Source organism: Alligator sinensis, unplaced genomic scaffold (assembly GCF_000455745.1).
Source record: "Alligator sinensis unplaced genomic scaffold, ASM45574v1 scaffold659_1, whole genome shotgun sequence".
In the NCBI taxonomy this organism is placed as follows: domain Eukaryota; kingdom Metazoa; phylum Chordata; order Crocodylia; family Alligatoridae; genus Alligator; species Alligator sinensis.
Window position 1 is genome coordinate 1,569,413 of NW_005842265.1, and position 19,560 is coordinate 1,588,972.

Sequence of the window (19,560 nt, forward strand, 5' to 3'; positions counted from 1 at the left end):
AGGGAGTGAAGTGTACTCTGTCCAAGTTTGCGGATGACACAAAACTGTGGGGAGAAGTGGACACACCGGAAGGCAGGGAACAACTACAAGCAGACCTGGACAGGTTGGACATATGGGCAGAAAACAACAGAATTCAATTCAACAAGGAGAAATGCAAAGTGCTGCATCTAGGGAGGAAAAATGTCTAGCACACCTACTGCCTAGGAAATGACCTGTTGGGTGGCACGGAAGTGGAAAGGGATCTTGGAGTCCTAGTGGACTCCAAGATGAACATGAGTCGTCAGTGTTACGAAGTCATCAGAAAAGCCAATGGCACTTTATCGTGCATCAGCAGATGCATGACGAACAGAACCAAGGAGGTGATAATTCCCCTCTATCGGACGCTGGTCAGACCGCAGTTGGAATACTGCGTGCAATTTTGGGCGCCATACTTCAAGAGGGAGGTGGATAACCTGGAGAGGGTCCAGAGAAGGGCCACACGTATGGTTAAGGGCTTGTAGGCCAAGCCCTATGAGGAGAGACCGGGGCACCTGGACCTCTTCAGTCTCTGCAAGAGAAGGTTGAGAGGCGACCTTGTGGCTGTCTATAAGTTCATCACAGGGGCACAGAAGGTTATTGGTGAGGCTTTACTCACCAAGGCGCCCCTGGGGGTTACAAGAAATAATGGCCATAAGCTAGCAGAGAGCAGATTTAGACTAGACATTAGGAAGAATTTCTTCACTGTTAGAGTGGCCAAGGTCTGGAACGGGCTCCCAAGGGAGGTGGTGCTCTCCCCTACCCTGGTGGTCTTCAAGAGGAGGTTAGATAGGCATCTAGCTGGGGTCATCTAAACCCAGCATTCTTTCCTGCCTATGCAGGGGGTCGGACTCGATGATCTATTGAGGTCCCTTCCGACCCTAACATCTATGAATCTATGAAAGCTACATGCAACCTGAAGAGCAATGAAATGTCACTTCTTGGTCCCCTTTTAGGTTTCACAGAGATAACACGCAAGTCCACCAGTCAGTCTCCCAGGATTAAACTGATTCAAAACAAGACAACTATAAAACAACTACTATGTGAAGTTTTTAATTGACTGTCCATATTCTTTTCCATATAGGTTCTTATAGGCCTTCCTGAACCTTTAGGCTAAGTACAGACAGTCAAAAAGTCTGAGGTTGAATTGATTCAGTCTTTGCAGGTTAGTCTAAATTGCAGAGATTAAACTGAGAAGCAAGTAAACAATCACTTTTGATTCAGGTAATGCAGCCACATGCCTGCAGTGGCCCAGGCTAGAAACTGGGGTGTACTAGAGCATGCCTCCTAGCCTGCTAGCCACTGGCAAAGGGAAGGGGACTTAAGCTCCAAGGCTTTTCCCGCCACCCTGATTGAGCGGCGAGGCCCCACGCTGGACGGTGGGGGGGTTTAAATCCCCTCCATGGCCCACATGGGACACTCGCCTGGGTCCGCCTGGGTTGGGGAGGGCAGCGCCTGCCAGGCTTCTGCACCCTCCTCCACTCAAGAAGGAGGAGCAGCTCTTGCTAGGCTGAGGAGGGGGCGGGTAGGGAAAAAGGTAGCGGCACTGAATTCATAAAAGCTTGAACAGTGAGCATGTATTGAACAACAGTTTGCAAGCTCAAGCACACACAAAAGAATAACCAAAAATCTTCCCCTAAGCTAAAATACAGCTCAGTAAAACACCGTGAGAGCACATACAGCTTAGTCTAACTTAAAATGGCATGAAATAAACCAAAAAGACAAGAGAAAGCCTTGCATAAGTTTTACATAACCCTGAGGGCAGCGTCTCCTTACAGCCAGGTATTCAGAAAGTCCTTCTTGGGGAATGAGCAGATGCTCTTGGCTGTTGGAGTGGAGAGCCCCCAGGCCTCATCTCTACTTGAGTTCTTACAGGTGCATTTGCCCCTTGTTCTCTCCCTGGGGTGCCTTTACATTAGTATGTCTGTCACCAATAGCACCTTTGGCAGGACTCTCACGCATTCAGCATCTTTCATCTCTGCTTAGGTATTCCAGTCTCTCACCTTTTTACAGGTTCTGCTTTATAATGTAAATATAGGTCTTTGCTTTCTTTGGTCACACCAGCTCAAGCAGTCTGGGACCCTCTCCTATTCCCTAATCTCCATCTCCAGCACATACATGTGATGATTGTGCCAGGTCTTTGCCACCACCTCCCAGTCTGGTCCTGCGGGGCTTGGCCCTGTGCTCACAGGTGGCAGGGGACCAGACCCTCCAGCCCCGGTTCCCTAGCCTCTTCCCCCTCCCCCATGGCCTAGGGGAGCTGAGGGCAATTATGGCTCCTTTCCCTCCTATCTACTGCTTGGCTCAGTCTCTGCCAGAGGTGGGAGGGGGCGGAGTCTGCTGGTCTCCTGCTGGCCTCTACCAAGCAGGCCCTGGCTGGGGTCCCATGCTGGTGAGAGAGGGGATTTAAACCTCACTCCCTCCCCTCTGCCTGAGCCTTCCTGCCCACACCCCCACCCCCTCTGATCCAGCAGGGAAAAGTCTGGCAGGGGCTTTTCCCACTTCCAAGCAAATTCAACTGCAGTCCCCAGCCAGGTTTACCACTCCCACCCGCTTGTCAGCCAGCCCTCACTGCTCCAGCCAGGAAGCAGATGGGCAGGGCCAGCCCTGCTCTCTGTAGGCACACAGCACAGCCCAGCCCAGCCCAGCCAAACCCAGGGCTACAAAGCCTTCTGGGATGCTGGGAGACTGTGATTTAACTTGAACCAGGAAGGGGTCTGGGACAGAAGTTTCATAAACCAGTCTGACCTAAATCAGTTAAGTCTGATACTAAATTCAAGGTTTGATACTAAATTCAAGATAAAATTAGGTTTATCTTAAATCAGTTTCAGCCATTTTGAAACTAGTTTATGTGCACTGAACATCTGTTCTGTTACAGGTTGAAACCAGTTTCTGATCACTTAAAACGGTTTATGTGCAATGTCTGTACCTAGCCTTAGAGATAGCAAAAGATATGATCTATAACCTTATAATCTATAATATGATAGGACATAAGGAAAAAATGACATTTGAAAATACAAATGGGAGGAAAAAGTTTAAACGGTAAGAGATCTTTGGGTCACGCATTAATTTTTTTATGCAGGTTTAATTGTGTTCATACTTCACTATACATTAAACAGGCATGAATGAGGAGAGACAGATGCAGCTTTGAATATGTTCTTACCTCACCAATATTTGAATCTGTTATCTGCCCCTGAATACTCATTAATTTAATCAGTTTATCCTTTATATTGGGAGGCAACGGCTTAATATCTGCAGCATATCTGGAAATGTTCTTTGTCAAGCTCTGAAGACATCTGAAATAAAAGACAAAATAAAAGTCACATAGAGGCATGATGTGGTGGTACCCTAGCAGTTAATTAGCTATCAGTTAAAGACAAATATTGATTTACCAGATTAAAGGGGATGTGTTTACAGCCTTTGTTTTTTTGGTTAGTGTCTACTTTGTGATACCTTCTTATATACCAGTAAGGCTGTTAGTGGGCAACCATCTTCTGTTAAGTAGGAGAATTAAGAGGGCACTATTCATAATGTAGACTTCTTAAAATAATTTCTCATGTTTGAGCAAAACAGCCTGGTCACAGATTTTTTTTCCATAATCTCTGGATTACACGATTGTGTGCACTTGTACTAGCAAGATTAGCATATCCTGTTTTATGCCTTGTTTTGAATGTTGTAAATTTCCTGCTTCTTCTCTATGTGGCACCCTTTGTCATAAAAAATCTCAAAACAGTTTCCTGTTTTGACAGATTTGATGTTATAAAATCTGTGATGTTCTGTTACTCATTAATTCTTTTTTTCTCATCTGTCTTGTAACTGAAGGCCTGGATTCTGGCTTTTAAAAAACAATAATAAAATACAGCTGCTGGGGAAAACTAGTCCCCGGGTTCGTTAGGCGGAGGCTCAGATGAACGACAACATAAATTTAAAGACCTGATTTATTAAAGAATGCATTCTGAACAGACAACTGCCCCAAGAGGAAACTGTCTGTTGTTCTACTTCGCGCGCAACTTCATTATATAGGAAGTATGATATAGGAAGTATGACGTCATATGCATAGTAACAGATACACCAATCCATTAATAGCCACACTCTTCCTATACTAGTATCCTGTTTTTACTAAACTAGAATAAGATTGTTCCAGTTTGTGCTTAGCTTAGCAGTTTGGGGTCACGCCCTTTGACTTCCTCGTAGCTTAAGCTGGGTACATGATCTGCTCGCTTACACATAATGGCGATTCGACTCCGTTCTGTTCCCCTTCACAGCTACATGGAGGACAATGGTGATTCTTCAAATGAAACTTGTGCCCCAGAGTACATACTTAGATTAATAGGACCAGCTAAGAAGCAATTACAAATCCTACTGAACATACACTTAATTCTTCAATCCTGCTTCAACTATGCAAAGTTAGAGAGTGTCTAAGAGGGCTTCAAAACCCAGGCAGCTCCGCTTCTCATCTTTTTTATATAAGACAAGCTTGGTTCCAACATGCAGCTAGTATGCTACACATGAGACGGATCCTTTAGAAAACTCTTGAAAAAACAAACCTCTCCATTGGGAAAAAAAAGTCAGACAAATTATACTTATCAAGGCAGTTTTTGGAATCATGTCTAAATGGAATGAATAGCTGAGGAATGCTATTCTAGATTAACTGTGCATGAAGATATTTAACAGCACTCCTATGAAAGACAAGAGACTTGCAAGCACATCTGCATCACAGGAACACTTAGCCTCCTCAGAAGAGTACAGAAAGGGTTTGTATAACTATTTCCCCGATTTTAAATATCAGTCAGAATCTGCTAGGACTCTTTTAGCACAGGCTACTTGACAGATATGATGATTTAGGACACTTCCCACAAATCTTGGCCCTTCTCCATACCTAGCAGAGTCCAGTTTTTGTACTAAAGTGACGTGACTGCTGATCTCATGTGAGACAGGCATTGTAAGCAGCCACCCTCACCAGTATGAAAGTAGCCTGCTAATTAATTAAGGTAGTGGCAAAGTAGCGCTTACATCCTAGTGTTGCCATCCTCAGCCACTTTCAAGGGGCATAAACCAAGTTGCAAAAGCGTGGCTAAAGCAGAAGGCCCTAAAACCTGTTTCTAGGTAACAGCAGAGTAAACCTTTGCAGAGCTTACACCTAGCTTAGTCAGCAAAAGTAAAGAAAGCAATTGTGTCCAGTAAAATCAACAGTGAGAGCAAATTGAATAGTGCAAAAGTCCTGAAATGAGATATCATACAAGAAGGCTCAAAATATATAATCCAAACACATTAGAAGTAATGGTTGATGTATCCAAATGTGTTTGCTGTAGTTTTGATACAATAGATATAGCTGTGTTAAGGTTTTGGATAAATTGTAAAAAACAAAAGCAGCCTTGTCAGTGAAGACCATAAAACAATGTGAAAAGAAACAAAGAAGTGGCGAGTAACATTCCAAGATGCTGACAGAGGGAGTAAGAAATCCTCTCTTCCAAAAACTGCAATTTTCAGATGGATTTAAACTGACACTTTCAAGGACCATAGAAAGACTAGTTTAGTACAGTTCCTAAGTCCCAGTAAAAGAAAGAAATGTAAATTAAACCAACAGAGAATATATGTTAGAGTAAGTTGCAGAGAAGTATAAGGAATAGACTGGAGGGAAACCTGGAGAACTCAGCAAAACCAGGACTTGCTACCATTCTTCATGGCATCTTCCTGCTTTCTTCTGAATCTTCCCAGGCAAGACAATTAAAAACCTATATTGTGCTGTCACAAATAACCAGATAGGCATTGGGATCAGTGTTTGCTCTTGTGCTCTGGGGCTGTAAACAACAAAAGGACAAGCTGTAGATGGTCTCTTGCCTTTTATCAACAACCAAACCACCAAATGTCAGCACTCCAGGGAACACAGCGGAAAACTGAACATTTTGTTTCATCCTGGATTGGAACAAGAAGTTGAAATCTTTAAAAATTCCACAAAATGAAATGCCCTGATTTTTTTTTCCACCTTCTTAGGCACTTTTTTTTAGTTTATCATTTCAAGTTTGCTGTAGTACAACAAAAATAACAAGTGACAGATGAGATACTAAATGTTTCCCAAAAAATTCCCATATAACGTTTAGATAAAATCATTAGGTTCCCACAAAATGTTTTGATTTATTCCCAACAGAATTTTCTGCAGGAAAATTATTCTGGCAGCAAGTTTTTAAGTAGCTCTGTTGTGAGGAAAATTAAATCTGGTCATGTTAAGTTGACCAAACTCCCAGAAGTCTTTTCGAGATGATTCAGTTAATGATACGCAATGACTGGCCTAAAGCTAATCCCAGTAAAATGCCAGGGAACTTCAAAAACAACAGAAACACAAATGAAACCATAATGTGGTGACCACTGGGACTTATTAGTGCGGGAAAAGGAAAATAACAGAAAAATATTCCAGGTGTGTAAGGCTGTGTTATTGTAAATTTTGGATCTATAAGTCAAATATATAACAAGCTTGGCTACTATTAGTGATGATGATGTCACTAAATGGTTAACTAGCAATAAGCAAACAAGATGTTCATTCACTGTTAACCATTCGTACCATCTGCATGTAGATTTCCAAGAGAAAAGATCAAGCCCTTGGAATTGGAGCAGAGCAACTCAGGAAGCTCAGTGTGGCTGACTGAAGAGAGTGACCCCTAACAGCTCTAGACAGACTGTGACGTGGTGAGATTCATGCTAATGGGCTCAGATTTTGTAACTGCCTGCTTCTATACTGGGAGACTCAGTAAAGTTGATTGATTGCTTTGTATTTAGTGAATCCTGTTATTTTTGTATTCAGTAAAGCTTCTGACTGATATCAGATGAGTACTCTGGGTTAATTACATAGTTCTTCTTGCCCACAGAAAAGTAGGATTCGACTTTCAGCCCAACAAGCTCTATTAATTAGCACTAACACACAACAAAGTCAATGTTCTTGCAGCTTAGAAACTGGAACATAGATGTTAAGGCCACAGGTGGTGGGAGAGGGAAAAATGACAGCAGAGCTCAGTTTAGGAGGAACTCTTGGTTCTCCAAACGTGACAATATAGTATAGCATTTCCTAATAAAACATCTACTGACAGTATCACAAATGAGATCCTTCATTCTCCAGTACCGGAACAAATGAAATACAGCCTACATGCTGGTCTAAACTTTATAGCAGTTCTCAATGTTTTCAGACTCAAGATACCCCTTGGAAAATGCCAGCCCTTAGTTTTCATTTTTCTTTTTCTTTGGAGATGGAAAAATAAAACAGCAAGTTCTCTGTTACAAAGGACTCAGAAAAACCACAACTCGTCAGAACGTTTTTAACACTATGGATGCCTATTTGAAATCAATGGGTTTATCTTACAAATCATGTCTGCACACCTAAAAGTGCTAATACTGCATGACATCCCTGAAAGGATTCTCAAGCCATCGCTGCTTTATATTATTTAACTATTATCCTCACTGATGAACTAGATCGGGGTGGCCAACCTGCAGCACATGTGCCACACAAGTGGCACAGGAAGCCTGTGTGTGTGGCATGCTGCAGACTGGGAAGGGGGTAAACAGCACAGCAGCAAATAGGGCAGGAAGTAGAGTACCAACTCAGGCAGGGAGGGAGCAGGAAGCAGAGCAACAGATCTGTAGGAAGTACAGGGTAGGGGACAGAAAGCAGAGTGGTGGTGGTGGATTAGGCACAGAAAGACAATCAGAGTGGTACTCAGGGAGGACATGGGGCTAAATCTGTGGCACACCTGCTAAAAAGGTTAGCCCCACTGAACTAGAGCAGGGGTGATCAACCCCTTGGCCTATGGGACAGATCCAGAACCCCAGCACTGTGTCATGCGGTCCACAGCGCTCTTCACGGCTGCCAAATTTCTGGGCTCATGGGGATCCCTAGCCCCTGCATTCTAGATCATGTCCAAAGGGCCTGTTTCTGGAGCATGGGGCTGGAGGTGGGTAGATAGGCTGACTATCTGTCCCTAACTGGGAAGGACAGTCCCAGAATGGGAACATCAAGTCCTGGTCCTGGGCTGCATGACTCCAGGACAGCATTTGTCCTGGATTTGTAGAATCATACAGGGATCAGAAATAGCAGGTTTCCCTTTGCAGGCTGGCAGCTTTCCAGCCTGCAAGGGGCTACTGGGAACAGGAGCTGGGATACATATGTATATGGCCGGGAATACAGCCAGGCAGTGTGGAGAGCAGTTCCTTGCACGCTATGGGGCAGAAGAGGCATGAGGGGACAAGGGAGGCAGATTGAGGCCCCCACGGTTGTTGAGCTGGTGTTGATTTGTCCTCATATATATATATCTGATATTTTAGCAATATACCATTTAGCTGTTAAAATTAAAGTTAACTTGGTTTTTTTATAAAATCATTTATAGTTATCATTTATTGTTTTGTCATTTAAACCTTATTAAATAACTAATATCTATTTTAGTTTGCTTAAACAACTATGTAGCTTAGCTTTAGTTAATATTTTGTTTTAACTTTTATATTAGATAATCATTAATGTAACAGTTGGTTACATATAGTACAAGAGAAGTGGTGTGTATGCAAGAGCTATGTTATGTCTGGTATGTTTGGAAAGAGGTAATGAAAGAATAAACAGTATGTGTGGAAATATATATATTGAGACAGTCTATCTTGTACCTCAGACTAGAAGAGTAGAAATAGCCTTTTGTGGTTTAACAGCCAAAGATTACAACAATGTCCAAGATCAGCAGTTGAGGATTACAAAATATAAGATAATGTTTTGTTCCAATGGCTGAAGAATTGCAGACAACAAATGGAGAAATTGCAAACCACAAAGCCAGAAGTGTCTGCCAATCATAACATCACAACAGAAGAGGAAGATGATTTTATCATCAATGGGACATGACACAGCAAGACCCATAGAATTATATGGGGAGCAATCACTACAGGTTTCCCTCAATTTATGTGGGTTCTACATATGCGTATTTGCTCGTATGAGATCACCCTTTTCCTACCCAAAATTTCTTATATGTGAGGTAAATTCACTCTTATGTGATAAGGGCTCCGTTTGTCCCCACGCACCCCAGCCCCTGGGCTGTGCCGTACCATGGGGTAGGCAGGTGGTGTCAGCTGCTCCCGGGTCTGCTGCAGCAGCTGGGGTGAGTGGGGAGAAGCAGAGCCCCTGGAGGTTCGGGGCACAGTGCAACCCAGTGGTTACAGGCAGCTGTCGTCAGCTGCTCCTGCAGCTGCTGCAGCAGGGACTAGGGTGAGCGGGGAGAAGAGGAGGCCCTGGGCTGCAAGGCGGCAGGAACTGTGAGTGGGTACAGGATGCAAGACCGGGGGTGGGGTACGGCTCTTGTTGCTACATGCCCCCCGGGAGGGCTGCGGGCAGTGAGGTTGCACCAGGCTCTTCCCGTGGGGTGCGGGCCCCTGGATCTGCATGCGGGATGACAGTAGGCTTCCACTGCAGGCTGGGGCTGGTGGTGCTACTGGGCTCTCCCTGGTGCTCGGCAGGCAGGTTGGGGGGCTATGGAGAATTTTGAAGTGGCAGCAGCCCCCCTCCCAGTGCTGCCACCACTGCCTGCCTGGAGTGCCAGGAGGAGCCTGGTGCTGCTGCTAGCCTCAGCCTTGCTTGCAGGAATGAGATGGCAGTGCTATTTGCCATAGCCCCACAACCTGCCCACTGAGTGCTGGGGAGAGCCCGGTGCTGCTGCTGGCTGCAGGGCTGTAGCAGCAGCCTGCTGTTGTCCTGTGTGCAGATCTGGGGGCCTACGCCCCACCAGGAAGAGCCTGGCGCAGCTCCCTAGCCTGCAGCTCTCCCGGGGGACACATAGCAGCAAAAGCTGTGCCCCCCCCACTCAGTTCCCACTGCTTTACTGCCTGCTGCAACCCCAGGAGCTGCCAAGGGGCTGCACCGCACCCTTTCCCTAGTCCCAGCCTTACTCCCTCCCCACTTTGGGAACATATCCCTATCTGTTCCATTGTAAACTGCGTTCACTTTACACAAATTCCATTTATGCGCCATTCTCTGGGAACGTATGTACCGCATAAACTGAGGGAAACCTGTATAAGGATGGACAAGAACAAGAAGGCTTTGGGTCTATCTTGCGTGAAAAGAAGGAGCATTGGAACGCATCTGACAGGACCCAGCTCTGCCCTCGTAGTTGGTTTGGCTGGCCACCAAGCTAATTCGAACAACTTAAGGACCGGTAACATCTTAATACTTGCAGGACTGTCTGTATGTTTGTCTCTATGTATATCAAACAGTTGGTTGGGTGTGTATGTAAGTGACTATGTGTGTGTGAATGGGACACCGCTTTTTACTTTTGTCTTTTTGTTTTTATTTGTAATAAATGCAGTGTTGTGCTTTATCCCCTAATATCCTGCTTGTTTTTATTTTAAACTGTATGCCGTGTGTGTGCAACACGATGAGGGAGGGAGTAGGGCAGAGGCTGGAGGCGCTGCCCAGCCAGAGCGGTACATGGAGCCTGGGACCAGGGCATGGAGCGGGACAGAGCCATAGGCGGCTTGTTCAGGGAGCAGGGGGGGAAGGGCAGCACCCAGGCACTGCATGCACCCCCCAGGGGGGGCATGGGAGGCACATGCCCCCCAGTTTTGTGTGTGGGCGGATGCGGGCTCTCTGCCCTGTTGCCTTCCCCTACGAGCCCTGCGCTGGCCAGATTGCCATGGCAAGGTGCCCCTCGCCTGCCTGACAGCAGCAGGAGTAGTGGCAGTGTGTTGTGCCCCCTTGCTGCTGCCAGGTGGGCAGGGGGTGTGCAGCCAGTGCAGGGCTCCCAAGGGAAAAGCAGTAGGGCAGGGAGCCCCAAGCCTGCATTCACCCCCTCTGCTCAGCTCTTCTCCAGCCATGCCGCTGGTGGGCAACTGGGGGAAGGGTGTGAAAGAGGTGAATATATCTTTCTGTTTTGAAAAGGTGGTCACCCTAGGTGTAGACCATGCATAGGCCTTTGCAGGATGAGCAATGGGTGACAAACAGCACTATAACTGAATCAAACACATGCTATCTAAAGCATAACCAAATTGCAGGAAGTGTGGATGTCAATATTTTCAGGAAACCCAAGTCAAAGCTGCAGAAATATGACTGAACATAAAGCCAAGGGCCTGTATTCTAAATACTCTGTATTACAATTGCATCCTAAAATAATAATAACTAAGGTGACCAACTGTTTTAATAGTTATTTTGCTATAATAAATGTATCTTTGCTAACTTGTTCAAATGATTATAGAAACAAAGGCAGCCTTGAGGATGGAAAAAGCAAAGCATCCTTTTTCAGGCCACAGTTAGTAAATAATTGATCAAGGCCAAAGGGCAAGCCATAAGAGGAGATAACAACTCTTTTGTTCTGCGCTCTCAAAAATATAAATTTCAACTGATTAACAAGATCTTGATTAAAGAATACCAGATGATTAACAGACCAGGGTCAGATGACCTAAAAATAAAGAGTCTTAGTTAAGGTGTTTGAACCCTTGACACCTTCCCGGGGTCACTAAAATCTGCTTCCACCCAGTTCCAAAAGTTCCAGTGAAACAAAGACATTTAAATAAAAACAATCAGATATAAATTATTAGCATGTCAAATCAACCATCTGTAAATATTGGACATGGGACCAGTGACACACCGGACCCTTCCCGAAGCTCGGCAGAAAAAAACAACTCAGCGAGCCCCCAGAAAAGCAGATGCCTGGCCAAGAGACCTGTTTTTCCTGAAGCCAAGGCTATGTAAGCATTACCTTTGTTGGTACCAAAAAGTCTTTGCTACTGTGTATCCTAATAAAGCTTTCGAACTGTGACTGGAATGGTTTCATTGATCAATTAATCTCACTCCTAACCACAAGTCAAATCAAGGGGAACAGGGGGGTCAGTGCAAACCCAATCCTGGCACTCAGGGGGTGGCACCAGGCCTCAGGGTCTGATCCTGGAACACAGAGCCAGGCAGGGGTGATGTGGGGTCCTGATTCTGATCCCAGGGCATGGCGCCAAGACTGGGTGCAGGGTTGAACAGGGGCAGTATGAGGCTTGATCCCTGCATGCAGGGCTGGTGTAAGGCTTGATCCTGGTGCATGGGGCCAGATGGAGCCCTTTTAGGGCCCAATCCAGGTGCACAGGTCTCAATCCAGACTGCAGACCTGCCCTGCCCTACTCATCTGGCTTGAGCACCACCGAACCAGAATATGCTCAGGTAAGCCTTTTGATAATAAGGCCTGTTTTTATGAACCATGAACTCTTTGGCCATCTCTGCTTGTTTTTTCATCCCCTCCAGAAGTGAGACTGAGCAATCTGCTGTTCACTTAGAAAACAGCTACCCAGCAAACCATCAACCAGATTCCACCACCAGCAGCAGAGGTTATAGGGCACTTCCTACCACCAACAAGGGATGAAGCAGATGAAATATGTGTGAGTTACCAGAAGGAAGAAGCAATGATGGTTGTGAAATGACTAACAGGGAGTGGATAGGGATGGACAGGATTTTGTACATGAAATAGTATAGAACTGATGGATTTTAGGAACATGGAGACTATTGAAGTGAGTGTGGTCCCTTCCCCCCCAGGTGGCAAAAGTATTTTACCCAAGGAATCAGGGGTGTAGGTTGGTCTAAGGACATAGGCAGACAAGATTCTTTGGGTAAATACAATATCTTTTATTGGGCCAACTCAAATAGTTGGAAAAATTCTTCTTAGCAAACTTTTGGGCACAAACTCCCTTCATCAGGCTGAGGAAACATCTGCAGATGGTCTGTGCTCTTCCTGGAGTGGTAAAGCAGCCAGAGGCCAGTATGTATGCAAGAAAGCCAGTCAGTTAAAATGTAAATTGAAGTGGTCAGTAGGTGAGAGACAGATGGGGGGAAGGGAAGGGGAGGGATTGGGAAGGGGGGAATGAATGTAGCTGTAGTCAAAGAATGAGAGACAGGAGAGTTGGTGAAAGATCCAGGAATGCTGATGGTTCTGTTGTGGGATGTTGTAATTGTAGGGGTGATGGAGATTTTTTGGCAAATTTTACATTTCTTTGTCCCGGCATGGTCTGGATCCATTCAGTGTTTTTTGGGATGTAGGAAGTTTGCTTCTGGTGATGAGGTTGGCAAGGTTCGGTGTCTGTTTGAAGGCTAGGATTGGTGGTTCTGGGAAGATCTCTTTGAGAATTGGGTCTCCTTCTAGTATGAGTTGCAACTGTTTGAGGATTTTCCATACAGGTTCCAGGGAGGGATGATATGTCATAAGCAGTGGTGTGTGATCCGGGGGTGGGGCTTTCTTCTGTACTACAGCAATTCTTCACGTGGTATCCATGTGGCTCTTTCAAAATTCAAAAATTTCAAAATTAATTCCCTCCAAACCCTCTCCACCTGTCTCTCACCTTCTATACACCTCAATTGACATTTTAACTGATTGGCTTTCTTGCATACGTACTGGCCTCTGGTTGCTTTACCACTCCATCCAGGAAGAGCACAGACCATCTACAGATACTTCCTCAGCCTGCCAAAGGGTGTTTGTGCCCGAATGCTTGCTAAGAAGAATTTTTCCAGCTATTTGAGTTGGTCTAATAAAAGATACCAGATTTACCCAAAGAACAGGCCGAACAGAATAGGATGCAGTTTAACAAGGATCAGTGTCATGTTTTGCACTGGAGGAGGAAGAATCATCCACACTCCTATAGCCTGGGAGGTACCACTCTAAGTAGCACAACTGTGGAAAGGGATCTCAGAGTTGTAGGCAACTCTAAAATGAACGTGAGTCACCAGTGTGATGAGGTAATAAGTAAAGCTACCCATACCCTTTCTTGCATAAGTAGGTACATCACAAACAGGTCTAGGGGTGACACTTCCCTCTATGTCGCATTGGTCAGGCCGCAGCTGGAGTACTGCATCCAGTTTTGGGCACCGCACTTCAGAAGGGATGTGGATGGCCTGGAGAGGGGTGAGAGGAGGGCCACTTGTCTGGTTGAAGGCCTACAGAAAAAACCCTATGTGGGTTTTTCTGAGAGGTGATCTCATGGCCATCTACAAACTCATCGGGGGGGGGGAAGCAAGAAATAAGGGATACAATGTTTACCAGGGCGCCTGTCAGGGTAACTAGAAATATGGCCACAAACTGGAGAGCAAATTCAGATTGGACATCAGGAAAAAATTCTTTACAGTGAGGGTTGCCAAAATATGGAATATGCTTCCAAGGGAGGTGGTGCTGTCCCCTTTCTTGGAGGTATTTAAAAGGAGATTGGATAGACAACTGGCTGGGGTCATCTGACCCCAGCACTCATTCCTGCCCAGGGCAGGGGGTCAGACTCGATGATCTAATAGGTCCCTTCCAATCCTAACATCTATGAAACCTTTGTTTACCCAAGGAATGTAGCACACTTCACTTAATGAAATGAAACAGTGTTGAGGGTGTTCCTCAAATTTTGGCAGTACACCGTTGTCCTGTTTTATCTTGTAAATTCTTCAGAATCTTGGCTTTTCCTTGTAATCTGTCTCCCTCACAAGATAGTAGGTTTTTTTTTTCTTCTTTAAACTAAGGGGTTTTACTGGATCATTAATCTTTGCTTGAACTGAACAGAATGCCAGAGACACAAAACAGTCTGGAGTTTCATAGAATGTATTGTTACTGGAATTTCATTATTATCACTCATTTATCCATTTCCCTTATCCTGGCAGAGAGCTGATACCTGGCCTTTTGCTGGGAAGGGAAAGCCATGCTACAATAATGACCACATTAATTTTGTGAGCAGGTGCAGATACATAACTCTTTATGGTGATTTTGCAATAATCTGAGTATCTAAGTATTTATTTGTTACTGCTACTTCCGCTGACTTTCAGGTCTGACACAAACCATAACAGATGTCCCCTTTCTGGGATCAGATAGGAGTTGTGTTTTCTTAGATAAGCACAGCATGCTTACAATACTTCTCTTTAGTATTCTGCCCTGAAAGAAATTTGGAATGGCCAGAAATAAACATGGCAACAACTGAGTTAGGAACATGCATATGTTACCCAAGTTTAGCCATTTTCACTGATCTGAGTGGTCCAAATTCTGACCTAGTCCAACTTAATGAAGGAAATCATTAACTATTTCACTGATTATTTATTAGTCTTCCTAGACATGGACCTGTAGAGCCATTAGATTCAGCCATAGAGCCAGAGGACTTTGGTGACATATTAGTGGCAGGTTTTCTTCTGAGGTGTGTTCTTGGTGTTCAAGTTGCTTGCATCTGTGCACTCTGGGAGGCCAGTGTTAGCAAGCGGCCTCCTGGAGCGCAGGTGCAACACAGGAAAAAATACTTACATTCATTTTTAGTGGCAAAAGGTTTAGAGAGATTTATTGTACGTTCAACAGTATGTTAGCTGCTTTGTTTAGCAATTAGCCCAATTTTAGAACTGGCTGGGTCAATGATAGCAATGTTGTGTGTAAATTACTCTCCTAGGTTAATATAAAGAAACTGGTCTTGGGAGTATTTCATACCCAAAATACCCACGTTTTTGTGCCAATATTCAGCTGTACTTTTGCCTAGACATCCATCTTTACTTCTTCCCTTTGCCAAATTCATGCCCAGCCCCTTTGGTTTTTATATGTCAACAACCATCCTCATTATTTTACTTTGCTTCTAACACTCCTTTTTTGTACCAGCTTCCCTGCTCATTAGCCAGTTCTCACTTTTCTATCTTTCATCATGTCATTCAGAGGTCAGCAAGGTGTGTTCTTCCCAAGCTCCCTCACAAAGCCTTAGCTCAGTGGTTCTCAACATGATTAGACTTGTGGCACCTTGAAGATGTCAGCTCTTAGTTTCCACTCTTTGTTTTGCCTACAGAAAAAAATAATATAGCAGTTTTTCTATTGCAAAGAACTCAGAAAGACCAAAACTATAGATTTCTAGTTGAAATCTCTAGGTTTATCTTGTGAATTGTTTGTAAACCTCACAGTACTAAAACTGCGTAGCACTCCGTAACACCCTTGAAAGGATCTTGAGGCAGCCCAGGGTGTGGGCACCCTGGTTGAGAATCTCTGCCATAGCTTAACCACAGCTTAGCATAAAACTGATGTCCCAATATCGTGGGATTTCACCTGCACCTGGGCTAGGCAGTGAGGAGAGCTGGGCCTGTGTTGGAGCCAGAGGGCACGGAGAAGTAGTTGCAGGGAAAAACTGCTGTGGTGGCAGTGGCCGGGAGGGAACACACAGCTCTGAAAAGCTGCCAAACCCTGTCCTAAAACACAGGCACTGTGGGGTTGTAAAGCAGCTATGAAAATCACCAGCCCACATGCTAAAATCTCATCTCACTCCCAGAACCATGGCGAAAATTAGAAGTTAAGCAGATATTAAAACCATGTCCTTTCACAGAAGAAGGACAAGCAGAATCCCAAGAGTCTGCATGAAGGGTTTCCTGTATCTTGTTAACCTGGATGTCTTTAAAGCCAGGGGAAACATCCCGGGCTTGTTCCCTGTGCAGAAGCAGATGCCTGCAGCACTTCTGAAATCTGGTAGCACATGCTCAAGTGGGCACTCGCTGGTTATCCTAGCTCCTCAGAGTCATTCAAGGGCCAGTAGACACTGTCCAGTGTGCTCTGCTTGGTGTCCCCCCTCTGTGCACTTGTTATAAACCTGTGGCCCTCACTCCCACCCCTGTTTTATCATTTATACCAAGGAATCAGTGACATGCCTTCAGTGGCCCCCATCACCAAGGAGGGCTTACAGTTTTATTTGCTGGCCTCAGGCCAGGGTGGGCAATTATTTGGGCCCAAGGGCCACATAGGGAGTCCATAGGGATCGTATTTTGCCTACCCCTGACCTTGGCTCACGCTTCCCCAATGGCATATCAAAAGGCCTATACAATCCTACACAAGGGGGCCCCGCTGGGCTGCCTGGTCCCACTGGCAAACAGGGTACACAAAGAGCCACTACGCTGAAGACATGACTCTCAAGCATGTGCAGGCGAGGCCCCTCACCTGGCTCTGTGACCTGGGTGAACGGACTAACCCACAATCCACCCATTCATTGCAATTAATGAGGGATCAGTGCAATTAATGGATCAGCGGCATTAAACAATGAATTATGTATGTAACGTGTGTATGTTGATGCACGTATGCGGGCACGAACGCCTCATGCCTCCAGAGGCTGCGGGGGTGACCACCTGCAGGCGGCCATGACGGTGTTAGCAGCGAGGGGGGTGGCGAGCGTCAGCAGTGGCCGATCTCAGGGGGTGCATGTGTCACCAATGTGTGTGGGGGCATGTGTGTGTGTGTGTGTGTGTGTATCAGTGGCAGAGTGCATACATGTGTGTGTACATGTGTGCTAACTGCGTTTCGTAAAGGAGCTGACAGCACACGGAAGACCCCCACCCCGCCCGTCCCTGCCCCACCCCAGCTGGCACCGGTTGAGGATCACTGGGCTCAACCCCCGCCCCCGTGCAGGGGCCTCAACGTCACCAGCAGCGCCCCCTCCCCTGCGCAGGGCCCCGGGGTGGGGGCGGCACTCACAGGTCGAGCAGGAGGCGGACCCCGCTGCCGGACTCCGCCATGGCCCCAGCCACGGCCGCTTTAGGGACAGCCGCGCGGGTCTCGCGGGAAGAGCACCGCCCCTCGCACGCCGGGGCCCGAGGTGAGGAGATTGCAGAGACGCCCTCGGGGCGGGCGGCATGCCGGGAAATGCAGTCCCGGCCCCGGGCAGCGAGGCGCGCCGCGGCGCGGACCGCCAGTCACTGCGCTGTCTCTGCCCGCACCGGCCGGCAGCACCGCGAGCCCGGGCGCTTCTTGTCTGGAAAGGGAGGCACCGGCATGCACCCACTCGTACACACATACCCGTGCACGGACATACATACACATGCACCCGCCCACCCACCGACCCACATACACGTGCACACACACATGCGCCTACGCACATAAGGTTCGCCTGCAGACATGTGCACCCACCCATACATGTGTGCATGCACGTATGTTGCCCAAACGGCTAGTTTCGTGCCCCTGGTGGCCTTTCCAATCTACCTCAAGGAGAGAGTCACACGCACACTCAGGCTGGGTCCATTTCAAGTTTATTGTTTGCGCAAACAGATCAACAAAGGGGCTGAGTCTCCCAAAGCAGAGTCGACCCCGGGTTTTGTCCGAGGGTCCCTTTTATAGCGTACCTAAACAAAGAACCTTAGCATGTCATGCAACTATTGGCAGTCTTACAGCTTCTACTGTTTCGTCTAAGTTTCCGTAGGATGTCAAAGTTTCCAGAGTTACGTTTAAGCTTCCGCAGGATGTTTAAGTTTTCAGGCTATGCTCAATCTATTATGGGTTATGTTATAGCACCTGTGTGTTTTTAACAGGGGGAACTGTCCTCTAGTAACCCCTCATCTTCGTGTAACTCTAGGTCACTGAAAAGGTATGGTTGCGAAGTTTTAAGTGTAAAGCAGGCTTCAATCTATGTGCAGAAGCTAATGCAGAAGCCATTTGCAAAGCACTTTGTAAAAAGGCATTATGTCTAAATTCTAACGTATTTGTACCACACGTACACGCGTATACACACATGCATGTACACACACGTGCCCCCCATATGCAGGCACACGCACGTATATGCATGCATGCATGTACGCACACATTTATCCACACCCACCTACACATACATGCATGCATGTACACACACATGTATGTATCCACCCACATGTGTACACCCGCACACACCCACACACATGAATGTGTTGGGGAAAACTTGTCCACGGTTCGTTGGGCGGAGGCTCAGACAAACAGACTAATCAAAGTTAAAAAGAGAACTTGGTTTATTAGAGAATGCATTCTGGACAGACTCATACACAACTGGAGAATTGTGAAGAGGTCTGACCCCATACAATAGGGGAGGCGAGTTTATATAGAAAATATGACATCATAAGCACAGCAACAGCATACACCGATCAGCATTTGCCATGACTTTGATAGTAATGCTCATGCTTCTACTTATTTTTAGTATAGCAGTGTTAGTTTTTCTGGTTTCTTCTGGCATGTAACCACAGGGTCACTTCCCGTTCTGGGCTGACTCAGCAGGTCAGTACGTAACCTGCTTGTAGCCAGAATTACTTCTACACTAAGTTTCTGTTTTTACTGGACTAGGACAGGATTGTTGCAGTTTGCGCTAGCCTAGCAGTTTTGGGTCATGTCCCTTAACCTCCTCATAGCTTAAGCTGCATGCGTGATCTGCTCGCTTATACTTCATGGTGGCTCGGATCCATTTTTGTTCCCCTTCAAATGCACATATGTACACATACACTGCCTCCCAGACATACACGCATGCATGCATCAACATACATATACACGCACCCACCCACATACACACACACACAGATACACGCCTTGCTCTAACATTTAAATAAAAAATTAACAGTGGTGTGTTTGAGACAGAACAGTGGGTACCCATCAAAAGGAAAGTTTTATCAATATATATCAGGAAAATAATATATTCTCCTACTTCAGGTGAGTTTGCATGAAATTGGCCCTCAAAGTCTTTGTTGGGTCTTATCTGGATAGGACCCAGTTCAGTTCATCTTCTGTTCTACCCAAAGTTACCTTTCTTTCATATAGCTAGCATCTGTAGTAGCTGTGCCACTGAAAG

The 19,560-nt window shown here is 45.9% G+C and overlaps 1 protein-coding gene across 3 annotated transcripts in view; it reads right to left on the reverse strand.

Moving 5' to 3' along the window:
• Nucleotides 1-17,527, reverse strand: part of AMN1 (antagonist of mitotic exit network 1 homolog) — a 65,465-nt gene extending 47,938 nt beyond the window's left edge. Inside the window, exons 1-3 of one of the 3 annotated variants that reach the window (XM_025209068.1) lie at nucleotides 17,454-17,527; nucleotides 15,636-15,783; nucleotides 3,179-3,311 (exon numbers count right to left, since the gene is read on the reverse strand). In XM_025209068.1, the coding sequence (XP_025064853.1) occupies nucleotides 3,179-3,220 (42 nt within the window). In that variant the 5' untranslated portion in view covers nucleotides 3,221-3,311; nucleotides 15,636-15,783; nucleotides 17,454-17,527. Of the gene's footprint in view, nucleotides 1-3,178; nucleotides 3,312-13,761; nucleotides 13,895-15,635; nucleotides 15,784-17,453 lie in introns of all 3 variants that reach the window. The other 2 variants (XM_025209069.1, XM_014521856.2) reach the window with 2 other exon arrangements.
• Between the last annotated feature and the right edge of the window lie 2,033 nt (nucleotides 17,528-19,560).